Raw genomic sequence first — 16,049 nt, forward strand, 5'->3', positions numbered from 1 at the left:
CAGGATAAGCCAGTTAATCACGTGAGACTTTCACTGGCAGTAGAAGGTCATGACGTTCTGCTGGTTTCCTCGAATGAGCAGGACGGGACAGTGCAGACCGCAGCTAAGCGTGTCCAGCCAGGCCATATAGAGAGATCTGGGACAGTCGGCCTGCGGTACGGGGAGAGACCTGAAACACAGGGGTGTTAATAATTAACAGGTGTGTTTACCCTCCAATTATGATTCTTAACATTTCAGATATAAATGATTTATGAGGCTCCAGTATTATCAGATTGTCCTTTCTTTGTGTATGAATCACATTTTGACCAGCAGCCAGTAATGGTTAATGGTCTTACAGTCAATACTCACACTAGAACCAGCGCGGCGTGCTTCGAATTCCTCCGTATGATCTCGTTCAGATGCACTTTTTTCTCCGACTATCATAGGAGGATGAAAAAAAATGAGTTGCCAAGTGGGATTTATGATAGTAGCAGGACATTGAGGTCCAACACACACACACACACACACACACCTTGAACCTCAGTGCATCCATCTCTTTGTCCGTGACTTTCCATGGACACTCTGTCCTCTGCTGTTGCGCCGTCCTCTCGTCCAGCTGTGCCTCGTTCAGCCTGAAGGGGGCGAGCGTTTCCTCGAAGCGCCTAGTACTAATGACAACAAACAAGTTCTGTTCCTGTGTTTGGGTGTTAAAAGTCTTATATTTCACACTAAATTCACCCCCGTTTGGGGTAAACCTACTTTTTAGCAAGTGGTGGCCGTTCGCTGTCCGTCATCACGATGACATCATGAACGTCCAGTCGGAAACGCTGGAGCAAAGTCATCATTCTGAGCAAACAAAGACATTTTATTAATAAATGAGTTACTCAATATATACGAGAAAATAGAGAGTCATTCAATATACAAGCAGGCTTACGATACAAGACACTCTTCGCCATAAAGATTCCAATAATTCAGTGACTTTGCTAATTCTTTTGTGTCAAATAACTGATGATTTGAAGATTCTAGTGAACGAGATTAGTCATGCAATGACAATTGTGGTGAAATATTAACATGAATGACTCTGATGATCCGCATGATTTGAAATAACGAGGTCTAATGTTCTTGTTAAATCTGATCATTTCAGTGATTATAGAGTAAGAGGTCATTTGATCTCGGGAGGATTTGATGGAGAAATGCTTGAGTTCATATTGAGATGCCTGACTTTTTTGATCTCAGACGTTGGTATCTTGTCAAATCTGAGCACAGTTTGAGACATTACTGAGATCTCTTCTGCTTATTGGAGTCGTTTTTTTCTCAGGAGAAACATCGGGAGACTTATTTAACCTAAATGCGGTCTAGAAGAATTAACCGAGATATTCAAATATCCTCTGTCATAATGATTCAGATGATTCTGATGATCAACGATTCACGAGTCTCACTCTGTGCGGTCGTTCTCCATGGTTTGCTGATCTCCAATGATGAACACTCTGACTTTGCATCGCCTCCAGCGTTTTCTTCTGGTCAACAGGTATGGCACTAACAAAGTCAAACCTGAGACAGAGAGCGAGGATCACATTACTCAATGGTTTAGACTTAACTGAAGGGTTATCAAACCCAAATGATGACGACTGAAGCCTGGTAATGATTACAGTCCGTATCTCACCTCCATCGTCAGAGATCCAGTACACGTCAATGGTCTTCTTCCCTTGTTTATTCTGGAACGCAGTTTTGATCTGATCGTTCACCGTGCTCTTTGTGTTGTCGACGTCTACGAGGGAGGAACAGATGAGAAGAGAACAAAGACGTGAGATAAGGACTGAAGAACAAAGAGAAGACACATCGATCGGCTTGAGTTGATTCACCTGAATCGGCGTCTGAATTCTGCTGATCAGACTCGATGGCCTCGTCCACCTCAAAGGCCTGATTGACTGTCAGAAACACAGGACAGAATTACCGCAATAATCCACATGTACATTAAAAACACACACACATTTGCACACGGGACATACCCTCAGTCTGTAACTCGTCTCGGACGTCCAGTCCGTCCATCATGCGCAGAACACACACTCCGTGGTTGGAGTCGAAAGAATCACTGAGACCAAAGAAACGTACTTCATTGAATCTCACAACAACATATAACATTTTGCATAAAAGAAATGAAGCCTTTTCTAGGACCATTAATAGAATTAAGCACATTCTCCCTTTCAAAATTGTAAATGGAGATTCTCTTTAGAAAAGGATACTTTACAGTGTTTTATATTATTAAAATTAAATATCAGCATGAATTAAGTTAATAGAACAAAAATGTCCATGGTGTAATTTATCTTTTTTTTAATTTTTTATTATTACAATAAAGACAATAAGATGAATTATTGGGCACATGATTTTGTACATTTTCAATATACAAGCAGACTTACGATCACTATTCGGTTTTAAACATTAACATTTGTTTGTAAACTTGGATTTATGTCGTTTAATTCATTTATTGACAGGTTCCAATAATTGGGATGACTCTCCTGATTCTGATATTTCATATAACAAATTTTCCCTCCAAATTGTAATTTTCGATCTCAGTGGAGATTCTCTTTAGAAAAGGTTATTTTATTTTAATTTATGCTGACTTTTTTTGCACTACAGTAAAGAGAATTGTATGTTCTTTTGCATTACTGGGCATGTGTTTATGTACATTTTCAATATGCAAGCAGACTTGCAATCGCTTTCCACTTAAAAAAAAATTATGCCATTTATTGTAATGAATAATACGTTTTCACATTTTCCCTCCAAATTTCACATTTCCCTCCAAATTGTTATTTTCATTCTCAACTGAGATTCTCTTTGGAAAAGGCTTATTTATGTTGTTTTTTGGTTTTAAATAAAATCTGCATAAATGGTGTCTACTTTACCAGTAAAATAAATAAATTATCTTTTTTTGCATTCCAATAAAGATAATGATTTTTTTATTTATTATTATTATTATTTTTTTTATGATTAATTGTGCTTATTTTAGCCAAATATAGTTTGATATTTCCTTCTGGACAGATCCTAGGGTTTGTGAGGTAGTTTCTCTCACTATATGGTGTTGATGTAGTCCTCTATGACTTGACTGCTGCTCTCCTGCCAGTTCATTTTGAATCCCACCACCAGTATATTCGGCTTCAGCTTTCCCAAACCAGAGGCCTTAAGAGGGGAAAATGATCACATTTTCTACATTAATTTGAAAACAGCAAAAAACTGAATAAAAAAATCACTGGGCTTTATGCATAAAACACAAGCAGTCATTATGTGCAATGAACAAAATCACTTTTACATACAGTAATTGTTTCGCTGTATTAATTCATGTCAAAAACGATTTGCACAGTGATCCGTTCTGCTCATGTTTCATGAACGAGGTTTGTCACCTGTAGAAGATGCCGGGCTCCGTCTCTCAGACTGGACGCCTTGAAGACGGTGTAGAAGGAACGAACCTTCCTCTGATTCAGCCACTTTATCATGTCATTACTGTTGCGCTGGGACACAACCGACTTCTCGTCCTCCTGAAGAGACAATAACAGATCCGTGATATTCTGCTCTTTTGAGGGCAGCACGTTCTCATTTAGAAGTGCTTTAAATACCAAGAAATGAAAAATATAGCATTTCTACATGATACAGCTGGTTCTTACCATGAGAATGTCTCCACAAATCATCAAACTGACGTTTTTGGTGAAAGAGCCCACAAAGTCCACCAGCGCTGGACGCAGATTCGGAGGACCCGTCAGAACCAGACACTGAGGCCTGACGAGACGAAACGAACGAGTGAACGTGTGGGTAAACACCATGTAATTTAACATTTCTTTTATTGTGAATGAAAATGAGGCTGTTCAATGGGTTGAACTGCTGTGATGCAGTAGATCATGGCACTAGAAACACTTTTTTTTTTCTCCACTATTTAAAAGGTTTTGAAATTAGAATTTATGAGATTATAATAATTTGTCATAATTATGAGATAATAAAAAATATGGCCTTATTTATGACACACTAAGTCATAATTATGAGATAAAAAAGTAAAAATGATGAAAAAAATTAATCTAAATTACAATTACTTAAGAAAGTCATAATTGTTGGTGTTTATCTCATAATTATTATTTTATCTTAAAATTACTTTTTATCTCATAATTATGACAGTCGTCATTTTGGTTTATTGTCTCATCATTTTTACTTTTTTATCTCATAATTGACTTTAATCTCATAATTATGGCTTAGTCATTATTTTGTCTTTTTATCTCATAATTATTATTTTTAGCTAAAAATTGACTTTTTAATCTCATAATTATAGTTAGTCATCATAATTTTGGTTTATTATGCCATCATTATTACTTTTTTATCTCATAATTTACTTTTGACTCATAATTATGACAGTCATTATTTCGGCTTCTTATCTCATAATAATTTTTTTAATCTAAAAATGACTTTTAATCTCATAATTATGACGAAGTTAATAATGTTAAGAACAGACAGTGCATCTTCAGTATCTCATTCACATCCCATTACAACCTCCTGTAAAATCTGACCTGTAGTTTTTGACGTGATCTTCGACTCCTGCCAGAGACACGGAGTAGGACAGAGCCATGTTGTAGGTACTGGCCTGGACAGACGAACCCCAGTTCACCTCTTGAACGACACGAAAACATCATTACTGTCAGTAAAAGCACACCGTTTCAATGCGATCTTTACTCTGATGGGTCATCATGGTCCTGCTCACCTGGTTTCTTGTAGGCCACGTAGCCGAATAAGAAGATGATTAAACCTAAAGAGATGAGCGCGGCCCACCAGGTGAGCAAGAACATCAGTACGACAGAAATAACGGCCCCGAACAAACCCGTCCAGGGGCTGTAATACCGAAACGATGGCCTCCATCCTGAGACGAGCAGCAGAAATGACCAGAAAGCAGAGGGGAGAAACAAGAAATGTGATCAACAGACTGAACAAACTTCCAAAGTAATGTAACTCAATGTAACTTCACATGATTATGAACTCACCGGGTGAATTGGTGATGGAAGCGTGGAAACAGCTGAAGTTGATCAGCGCATAAGAGCAGAGGAAGAAGTTGGAGATCAGAGGAGCGATTACGTTCAGCTCAGCTGCCCAGATGAGAGGGGAACATAAAAGTGATTATACCATAAAATACATGACATACAGAATATGTGCGGTACACTCTAAAAAATGCTGGGTTGTTTCAACCCGACTTTGGGTCAAATATGGCCAAACTCAGCCGTTGGGTAAAAAATTGTAATTACATTTTTAATTACAATGACCATATTTGACCCAAACTTGGGTTAAACCAACCCAGCATTTTTTAGAGTGAATAGTAGTTCACGTATTGTATTTCACATCAATATTTAAGGGTTAAACTGTATATGAATGTTTATCTGTAACTAGTCACTTATTTAAACACCTTTTGTCTTCTCTAGTTCTTTTGAAATGATCCTGCGAATTTGAAAGTATAAATATTTGAATATATAATATTTTATGCCCTGAAACTGCATAAACAACAAATATGCATATAAAATATAAGAATATACAGTATGAGATGAATGATATGTAGCTTTATCAGATATCTTTTTGACTCACCAATCAGAATGAAGCACATGGCGATGATGTAACACAGCAGATAAGCTCGCAGTGGCTCGCTGTTTTTCCCATAACCCTTCCCAAAGAAGCCGATGTACGGGTAGATATTGTCCCTACAGAGACACTGTGCCAAGAGGAGATGTTCAAAATTCTTTGAATTTTATAAGCCATGTTCACTTTGATGATCGTATGAAGTTAGACATTAGCTATTATCTGTGTGAGGTGTGGTGTTTCACCTGGAAGACTTTGGGTGCGGAGACGAGGAACGCAAGGGCGGACGACAGGGTGGCTGCGAATATGCCCGCGTAGATCAACGGACCAAAGCCAGAGACCTGGATCAGAACCTGCGGATTTGAGCGGGAAACCACATGAATGTCAAATACAGTTCATCTGTGTTGGAGAGAGCGATCCAGAACAGTGTCCAACATTTTAACCAGCTAATCTCTACTCTAAGGAAACTAATTCACACATTGTCAAGGCGAACCATAAAAATGTGTCCCCTGAGATTTTGAGGCAAGTGGATTTTGAATACAATAAATAAATACATAAATACATCTAGTAATTGAGTTAATAAATACATTTAAATAAATAAATAAATGCATACATATATCATTATTAACTCTAGTAACCCAACTAATAAATTAATTGAAAATTAACTCTAATAAACAAATTAAAAAATACATTAATAATTATGATTAACTATAGTGACCAAATAAATACATTTATATAAACAAATAAATTAACTTGAGGAACCAAAGTAATACATAAATACATTAATAAATATAAATAACGAATAACCATAAAAAATACTGACTAAATAAATAAATAATAATTTACTTTAGTAACCAAAGTATAAAAAAATACATTTAAATACACGATAAACAAATAAATGATGATTTACTTTAGTAATGAAAATAATAAAAAAATACATAAATTTAAATATATACACAAATAAATGACAACTCAGTCTAGTAACCTAAGTATAAGTATATATATATATAAAGTATAAGTATATATAATAATTTTAAATAATTAAATAATTAAATCATATTTAACTCTAGTAACCAAAGTAATAAATACATTTAAATATATAAATAAACTCTAGCAACCTAATAAACAAATAAAATAAAATAAAATAATTGATACTGAAATCAATTTTAATAATGCATGATTATTATAGGTTAAAACAGCATTTCTATAAAGAACTGTGGCAGAAATCATGTAAAAATCTAAAAATCCCTCGTCTACTTTTGGTCAGTCCAGTTGGACCACATCTTTGCAGATCACTCGCTTTACACTGAACATTATGATCTACACGTCCTTCTGTCGCTCCAAACTCTGTTTTCCTGTTCTGTTCCGATCCATACACACATTCCTGGTGATCACTGGCTGTCTAGTTGAGTGGTGTTTTGCAACTATAACCAACACACCAACCCATCTGACATCCATACACCCCAATCTAAGTGTGTCAGAAGCGGATCTGTTCACCTGGAAGTTGTTGGAGAGGCCGAAGGCACAGGAGCCGCTCTGCTGGCACTCGGTGAAGTTCCAGCCCAGACTGCAGCTCAGACCGTCACACGCCTCGGTGAAGTTCAGCGGAAGACTGTCGTTCAGGCTCCCGGAGGCGTCGCGCAGAACACACGCTCCTGTGGGACAAACACACACACACTTCAGGACAAAACTGAGACATCCTCATGCTGCCATTATTATCACTGCACGCATTCTTCATATTCCATGTTTGGTTCCCATCGACAAGAGAGCAGAATTACATGTTTAAAGATCAGAAATATCGAAAATGTAACGTTTTTATTTTGTCATTGACTGCAAAAATGATGTTCTTCCTCAGTAGTTTTGTCTTGTTTTCCAGCACAAATATCTGAACATTCTTAAACCGAGATAGATTTACATTTGCATTTAAGATGTCAAGTCTTGCTTTATCCAAATAAAGCGAGTTTGTTTGAAAACAAGAATAAGTATTTGCCAATAAAAAAAAAATCTTGTTTTCTCTTTGAGTTTATTTTTGTGACCCCATCAGCAGATATTATTCCTTCATTTAAGCTTAAACTCATTTAATTTCAAATTTACATTTTCAGAAATAGATACTTAATATTATGTCAGTTTGCTTAATTTTTAGATTCGAAGTGAATTGACTCCTAGCTAACTTGTGTTTGCAAGTCTTAAGGCCCATTCTCACCAATAAAGATAACTATAACGGTAACTATAATAGCGTCAACAACAGCAAACGTTCTGTTTATTAAAAGCGCTGTCTGCCACTTTAAATGCTGTAGCTCTTTAAAACAGGATGGATTCTGATTGGCTGTCAATGTTTTTATCCATCGACAGCTGAAAAAAAAAAAAATCGTTCAGGGGTGCGTTTCCCGAAAGCATCGTTCAACCACGTTGGTTTATGACGTCTCGCACATGGTGGACTAATGTAACTTATTTTAATGAAGCTGTTTGAGATCAAATTAACGCTAGATTGTGTCATATAGGTTACAGACATGGCATCTGAAGACCATTTCTAATTTTTCTCAGTTATTTTGCTTTATTACCAGACTCAATATTTGGCTCGTTCTTACATAGTAGAGCACGTTCGCACATGCGCAGTCTTCAAAAACGGTGCTTTAAATCTCTTCACAAACTAAGAGACGTAAATTACATTTGTATGTATTCTAAATAAATAACACGGGTTGTACTGAATGTCAGCTTGCTTATTTTGCTAAAGATAAGGATTTATTCAGTCTACATCTCATGTAAACTAGAAACTCTGCTTCTAACCACAGCTCGAGAGAACGATGGTTTCGGGAAACACCAAATCGTTGAACTATGCTGATAACGACGGAACTTGCGACCATAGTTGGCTAACGATGCTTTCGGGAAACGCACCCCTGAAAGTGATTCCAACTATATAATTCCTCTGTGTCCTTATCATTATATAGTTGTGATGTGGACTCTTTATTGTATCATTATAGTTATCGTCCTTGTTGTGCTTGTTCGACTTTTGGCTAAAATCAAGGCTCATTCTATTTCTCCAAGAATATCACCACGCAACATCAAAACTCACGTGTCACATTAAATCAAAATCTTTATTCCAAGACGTGATTCAAATCAATGAAAGATAATGATAAAGAAAATTCTTAATAAATGTTCTTCTGATGCACAGATTTGCTTTTTGCAAATTTAAAAATGTCTTTGCAAACATGAGCAGCCTGTTATTAAACGTCTTAACTGTATGAGCTAGAAATACATTGATTTATTGAGCATTAGTGCTGATACTCACTGGCATATGAATTTAATACAATGAGGTAATGAACTGAGAAAGTTCTGTTGGACGCTTGATGAAATACTCACCCACAGTTGAAGATATGGCTAAATAACTAATGGTGGTGCAGAATATGGCCATCAATGTCCCTCTTGGGATGGCGATCTCAGGCTCCTGAAACATTCACAAACACAGCATTTGATTAATTCCATATTTGTCATTTCAAAAACACTGAGACAAAACCTAAAGTTTATTTATTCATTGATGGACTTATGCTCCATGTGTAAAGAACCATAAATGACTCAAAGCCCAGTTGCGTCACTTTGGTTTCGACATGTTTGCAGATGTTCTTCACCTTCAGATCGCCTGAGATGTTTGCTCCGGCGAGGATCCCGATGGCAGATGGGAAGAAGATGGCAAACATCCGGAAGAAGTCGCCGTCTGGCCCTCTCCAGTCCGGGAAGAGGTTCTCCATGAAGATCTCGCCTGGCAAAAACAACGTGGATGTCAAAATACATTAGTTATATTGTGTTAGTTATTAGTTATAGTTTAAAGGAAAAGTTTAAACATTCTCATGTTGCTTCAAACCTGTATGCTGTTAATGAACAGTCTATCCAACTTTAGTGTTGTTTTTTCATGGAAAGTTTTTTATAGGGACACCATAACATTTTTATAGAGACACCATAAAATTAGTCCTTGTCTTCTAGCTTTGTGTGGTATTTAAGTCACAAAGTGTTGTACTTTTCTGTATCACAAATTTTCAAGCAACTATTGCATAAAGCTTTAAACCCAAACAGCAACATATAGTCGGCCCAGATCCGGGCCACATCTGGTACATGTGGATTCAACACGTGGGCCGGTTGCTGTCTGGGAAGCTATTAACTTTATAGAAGTTAAGCATTTCTAAACCAATCAAACTTCTAGGATCTTGACAGAGAGTTATTTTTGGGATGCGTCAAAAACAGACACTTGAGCGTTCGACACTCACTCCGATAACTGAAGAAACCCATCGACTGTTTCTGGGGAGTCGCAGGAATCACGGTGCCAACAAAGTAGTTGGTGAAGGCCACCATAAGAACCAAGAAGAACAGGATCTGAGTCTGTGAGAGAATGAAAGCAGAACATTGTGAAGGAAAGCACTACACTATGAGCTGATGGTTTGTGAGAAGATGCTCAGAGTTTCAGAACAAGGGCTTTGTAGAGCCTTGAGAGGAGACTGTGGGAACTGCAGGCTCATGAGATTCGGATAGAACGGCTCAATATCAAAATAAATTGAATTCAACTACAATTTTCAAAGAATGAAATGCATAAAATGTTCATTAATGTGCTTAAATAAGAAAAATAATAATAAATAACATTCAACCGATGATCATGCATTAAAGGGTGAAAGGTTAGCTTTTCTTGAAATCTCAGATAAATAAATTAGATCAAATAGATTCGGCTGACAAAACAGGGTCAGGAACCCAAAAAGTGACAAACCAACCAGAAAGTGTTCATTTTCAATAAGAAACAGGTCAATTTTCTGTAATAAACTGAATGCTTTTAAATACACAATAACCAGGTTTATGTATTTATATATAAATACATGCAATATAAGCAATTTGAATAAATGCATTTTGAAATATATAATTTAAATGAACCAAATAGATGCAAATACTTAATGAAGACCTATGGCATGATTTATTGAGTGTAGAAAACCTAGCGTCTTTCATACCTGCTCATTTATGTAATAATAACAAATATGTGTCTTTATCAGCTTATGTTAAAATTGACTGTATTGTGAAATGCTTTATTTTGAGGAATGTACCTTCGCCTCCCACTCCATCCCAGCCAATGAGATGAGAAGCAACATGGTGACTGTGATGGATCCTATAATTCGGACATCATTGACTGAATCCACAATTTGGGAGTCATACTCCTGTTGGATCATAAACAAACATATCACAATCAGCACAAACACAACATAAAGTCATGCAACAAAACGTCTGTGTTCGTTTCTTACAATGAGAAGATCTCTGACCGTCTCGGAGAATCCCACCGTGTTGAGCGCGCAAGCGAGAGCGTTGGCGAAGGAAAACACCACGCCGATGGGACCTCCCAGCTCAGGACCCAGTGTGCGGGAGATCATGAAGTACGCGCCGCCTGACGGGTGGAGGAGAGACAGAAGGACAACCATGACTGCTATGTGGATGCAAACGTCTCTTCAGTGGTTTCTAGAGATGGTTTGTCTAAAAGTCAAGTCAAGTCCCCTTCATTTATACAGCGCTTTTAACAATATAGATGGTTTCAAAGCAGCTTTACAGTGATAATAGGAGATTACAGTAACAGAGATAGTTTTGGCTTTACAGCATCTCTAGAATAAAGTTATTGTCCAGCTAAAGTTAGTTTTGATTGATTCACTTCCATTGTAAAGATCTTTAGTTATTACCTTAGGAGCCGCTAACACGACACCGTTTTAACTGAAAACTCTTAATGTGTTCTGGCCATTAGAGTTCCCAAAACACACGGCGTGTCAGTTATAGGCAATTTATTGGTACTATTTGGTAATTTCATGACTTAATAATTGATAGCGTAACTACATCGTTGCATGCTTGTAATTTCATTACCATCAAATTGAAACCTCACAACGTTGCCAGAATGATCTCCAAAGGTTATAAGGATAACCAAGAACGTTCCAGTTATGTACTATATTCGTAATATTTTGATAATTTCATGATTTATCGGCAACGTAACAGCAATGTTATTTCATTACCATCAATTTCAGAATCTGTAGATATATTTTCTGATGACCAGATTTTGCTTGTGTGGGTAATTAATGTGTAATTAATGTGTAATTAAACGTCAGACACAAAATTGAAATTTCCTTTAAGATAAAATGAGTTTTTCTTTTCACCTAGTCAAGATAATAGAGGCCAAAAATAAACTTTGTTCAAAAGTTATTTGATTTCAGCTACTGGATTCTTCTTCTTTTTCTTCTTCTTCTTCTTCAAAAAGGTTTTGCTCAGTTCTTTGCTCAGTTCACACCATCAATATGAAACAAATGAAAAATCGGTTTCTTGCTGGTTACATCACCAATTAATAGCTTTTATCAATTTGACTTTTGATCAATTGTAACATCAGAAATTACTTTTCGAATACATAAATCGAACCCATTTCTTTTTTTTTTCATTTCATTTCATTTTTTTTTTTTTTTTGTCTTGCAATTCATCCTGATCCCAGCAGAAGTGATTCAGGGTGGATTTCAGGAACAAAAATGTAATAAAACTTCTAAATTGTATTTGAATCATGCAGAATGCATATTTATTTATATTTTGTATTTGACTTGTTAAACTATTACAGTGATAACGTAGAAAAAGTGCACATTATGTTAAGACTTTCAGCACATTAAAGTAAAGTTTTTTGGGGTTTGATTATTTTATGGGGACAATATCTATCAACTCTTTTTTTTAAATCACTATATATTCATCAGTCATCTGGAAAAGTTTGAATCTGGATCAGATAGATCCAATCCACAATTGTTGCTATGAAAAATATTGATCCTGGTTAAACTTTTTGTCTGTACTGCACACTTCTCTGCAATAAACCACATCATTATACACCCATAACACAGACAGTGAAGGACGAGTTACACAGCAAATTAAGCGTCATCATCATCGGCCATAATCAAAATCAGTACAATCTGATCAGTGTGATGTCATGCTCTTGTCAATGGACTCACCAGAAGAGACTCTCCCATTGGTGGAAATGGCAGATACAGACAGTGCCGTTATGGACGTCACAAGGACTGACATCAGAATAATTACCCATGTAAGAACTAAAGTAGAGGAAATAAAAAAATAAAAAAACGAATAGGACACAATGTCTGTACAGAACTCCAGTTCAAAGAATAGACAAAACACATCAAAGATAAGTTGCCATCAGAGATTACACACACAGTTCTGGGAAGTCCTTCTATAAAAGATTTTCACAGGGAATTTCTTAAGCAACATTATCTTTACTAAAGTAAATAGCCCGTCTGGCCTGTGGTTCATTAAAGGAAGTTGTTTTATTGCATTGCGCAGACGGTTTATCTTAGACTGTCTTTTCCCGAGTCACCAAAACGTATCCACTCACGGATTCCTGCTTGAGATGTGATCCAGGACAAACGCAGGAACAGAATGACTCCCCAGATATTCAACATACAGCGAATCTGAAACGCAATAACAGAGCATGTACAGTATGATATGCGTGCGTGGCCGTTTGAAAGCACGAGTGTGTATTTTTCACTGTTTCTCACCATAACCCCAGTCACCCATCCAAAGCGCACTGGTTGGTAAGTCTTCCCTCCTTTTCCGTTTTCCTCAGACTCGTTTCCACTCTCTTGAAGAGCCGAAAGGCTTCCCGTACTAGAGACGCACGTGTTACTGCAAGATTCTCCATCCTAAGCCAATACACACACACACTCTTAAATCACAAAATTTAAGCATACAATGTAAAAAAGTTGCTGCCTTAAATTAAGTAATTTCAACTTAAATTATATTAAACTGACTTAAAAAAAATGAGTTGAATCTTGTATAACTTATTACAAAAGTTGAAAATAGCTTAACTTAATTCTATGAGTTAAAGCAATGTAAAAACATATGTTGTCATAACTTTTTGATCATACTTAACGTCATTTTTTACATTGTACAAAATCCTTCGAAGTATGTTACAGCAGATGATCTTGCAGTACCGGGCGTTACAGTTTCGGGACTGCATTTCAAAAACTTTTTTTATGTGCTCGTACTTTATACTATTTTATAGCATTTACTGTTCAGCTGAATTCAATGATTTACTTTTTTTAATTTACCTTTGTCGCCTTTGGCTTTTGGCTTGCTTATTTGGGGACACTTAATATTCAACAATATTATTGATCTGCTTGCACTGACACCATTATATGAGAACTGAACTGAGCTGGACAATGACATCAAGGTTTTCTCCAGAATGGCTATATATATAAATGAACTAAATTAATAACTTCTTTACAGCGAAAATGAACCATCACTGAGTTTACTTAAGCTGGACTGTGACGCTATTTTCTTCTGGAAACAAACTTTGTTGCATCATTTTCCTGTTATCACTATGATACAATCTGTACTGTAAAAAGCTCTATATAAATAAAGGTGACTTGACTTAATTATTCAAATTTAATTGATATATTATTCTATTCAACTCCTAATCCTAAACATAACCGCTGACAACCCTCTTGACATTTCTAAACAAATGTGTTTAATTTTATTAGCCGCTGGCTATAAATTCAGTTATCTTGGAAAGAAAAACCTGATTTTCAACTGGGAAGTAAGCTAAGGAGTGTTGTAATAATTAGTTCCCTTGTTTTTGTTAAATCAAAACGAGGGAACGGATTAGTTCAAGGTGGCCACAATTTAGGCTACTAAAACGAGGGAAGAAATTAATAAATCGTGGTTCAAAATAAGATGAAAAGATTTAAACCAATTTAATCATTTCCGTAGCTATCGTTTTGCGCCTTGTTTTATGCGGTCTCATCGGATGGAGTGGATTTGGTCAGGTGGCGCTGTCACATGAAACAAGGGCCCTAGAAATGCGGTCCTGAAACTGCAGCCTCTGGTGCTTTTCTATTGTTTTAAGGCACGACCCACATCGCAAGCCTTGCGCAGAGTCTCCAGCGAGGGTCTGCTGCGCCTGATGCGGCCCGTGGCAGTGGCGTTGGCGTAAAACTCCAGATGTGGCATTGCATCCATGGGGCTGTAAATGGAAGGTCTCCTATTGTCCTGCCTCGAGTTCAGAACCTCAGACGTCCTTCGTGCCGGTGTCTCCACCGTGACGGTCGTCTCCTCGCCGGTGCTGTGAGAGGAGTAATGCGGCGGAGCATCTTCACTGACCGAGAAGCGACCGGAGGGCAAGATATCTGCCCCCTCCAGCCTGCGTTTGGAGAAGCGTTGACCCATTTGTGCACGCTCAGAAACACTGCTTTGACTGTAAAGTAAAAGATAATGCATTTTAGCAATAGGTTTAGACCAGGGGTGCCAAATCCTGCTCCTGCCGATCGACTGTCCTGCACAGTTCATCTCCCACCCTAATCAAACACACCTTAAGATTCTGCATTACTTCTAATCTTCTACTTCAATCAAACTTGTGACATTCATACTAACTCCTTGTACAGACAGATTTTGCTTTGGGCAAACTAAGCTTTAAGGGGGAGAAAATAAATAAATAAGAGGTTTGATTTTTACCCCAAAATATTCAATAACTTACTTTATGTACTTCTAAAGGTTGACAGCTGATCTCCTCTTCTTTACTTCCTGAATGAACGTAGAAAAAAAAATGAACAGAGCACAAAACGACCAACAGTATTAGTCTAAAGAGCTTCCATCCTATTATGAGCAGTTATGCAGTTTTGTCTTCTGTTATCATCATGGCTTTCTTCATTTATAGCAAAAGTTACACCTCCTCTCATCCCACGTGGACGCGCGCTACTTCTGAGACGCGTTTCTGCGTAACTGATGACATAAAAGATGTCAAGCGCGCTCTGTTTCCTCTTCGGATTATCCTGATAACGGTATCTGTGTCAACTGGCTCGGATTAATCATTAACCCAAATAATAACATCTAATATGAGACTGACATTGCATTACACAGAAGGCGACAATAAATGCGATGGGTGGTTAAAAGAGCTAGAAAAATAGTCAGACTCCTGATTTTGTGATATGATTGAAAGTTTTCTATTTTGGCTTCATTGTACGGAGATTAAAACGTTTGCATTGGAAGTTCTTTATATACACTCGATACACAAGTGGTCCTTATCAAAATGTACACCAAATGACACATAAGTAGTGTGCTTTGTTACCGAGTTTATGATCTTTTTGCAGAAACTCCTTTTATAAACTTTCTGTAGACTTTATGGCCTCGAGGTCTCAAGTTCACTTGTGTAAAAAAATAAAATAAAAAATAAATAAATAATGATGGTGTTCAAAGCGCCTTTATAGAGTGGAAAAGGCCCTGATTTGTCCACACACACACTCACACACACTTGTATAAAATCTTTATCTAGAACAATTTGTTGACTAACCGCTCATTACTGACTGACTGAGGTAATCATGGGTTCATCTGGCAGAACTTTGCATTAAAAAGAGGGTGTGCGACTCTGTAAGACTGTAAACGGGCGTAAAGTTGCCAAAACTGTTCAGATAATTCCTGGAATTAAG

At 37.0% G+C, this 16,049-nt stretch overlaps 1 protein-coding gene across 1 annotated transcript; it reads right to left on the reverse strand.

Annotated features, from left to right (window-relative positions):
• Positions 1 to 8: 8 nt before the first annotated feature.
• Positions 9 to 15,133, reverse strand: slc12a10.1 (solute carrier family 12 member 10, tandem duplicate 1). Its single transcript, XM_084404408.1, has 27 exons — positions 15,101 to 15,133; positions 14,485 to 14,821; positions 13,125 to 13,268; positions 12,962 to 13,037; positions 12,567 to 12,662; positions 10,851 to 10,990; positions 10,656 to 10,766; positions 9,837 to 9,948; positions 9,204 to 9,334; positions 8,938 to 9,022; positions 7,075 to 7,232; positions 5,823 to 5,930; positions 5,587 to 5,710; positions 4,995 to 5,096; positions 4,718 to 4,873; positions 4,527 to 4,626; positions 3,639 to 3,750; positions 3,378 to 3,512; positions 3,050 to 3,156; positions 1,989 to 2,071; positions 1,842 to 1,907; positions 1,643 to 1,747; positions 1,419 to 1,530; positions 739 to 825; positions 512 to 647; positions 349 to 416; positions 9 to 169 (listed from the first exon to the last, which is right to left on the reverse strand). The coding sequence occupies exons 2-27, from the start codon at positions 14,791 to 14,793 to the stop codon at positions 31 to 33; spliced, it is 3,102 nt and encodes a 1,033-aa protein (XP_084260534.1). The 5' UTR covers positions 14,794 to 14,821; positions 15,101 to 15,133; the 3' UTR covers positions 9 to 30.
• Positions 15,134 to 16,049: the final 916 nt, after the last annotated feature.

This window comes from Rutilus rutilus (assembly GCF_951802725.1).
Source record: "Rutilus rutilus genome assembly, chromosome: 3".
In the NCBI taxonomy this organism is placed as follows: Eukaryota; Metazoa; Chordata; class Actinopteri; order Cypriniformes; family Leuciscidae; genus Rutilus; species Rutilus rutilus.

What these genes read in the sequence shown, in the direction of transcription:
- slc12a10.1 (XM_084404408.1), bottom strand. Translation starts at nt 14,793, where the DNA reads ATGGGTCAACGCTTCTCCAAACGCAGGCTGGAGGGGGCAGATATCTTG. An exon ending in TTTGTGGAGACATTCTCATG is followed by an intron (nt 3,513 to 3,638) that starts GTAAGAACCAGC and finishes TTGTCTCTTCAG; the next exon opens with GAGGACGAGAAGTCGGTTGT. An exon ending in CTGGATCTCTGACGATGGAG is followed by an intron (nt 1,531 to 1,642) that starts GTGAGATACGGA and finishes TCTCTGTCTCAG; the next exon opens with GTTTGACTTTGTTAGTGCCA.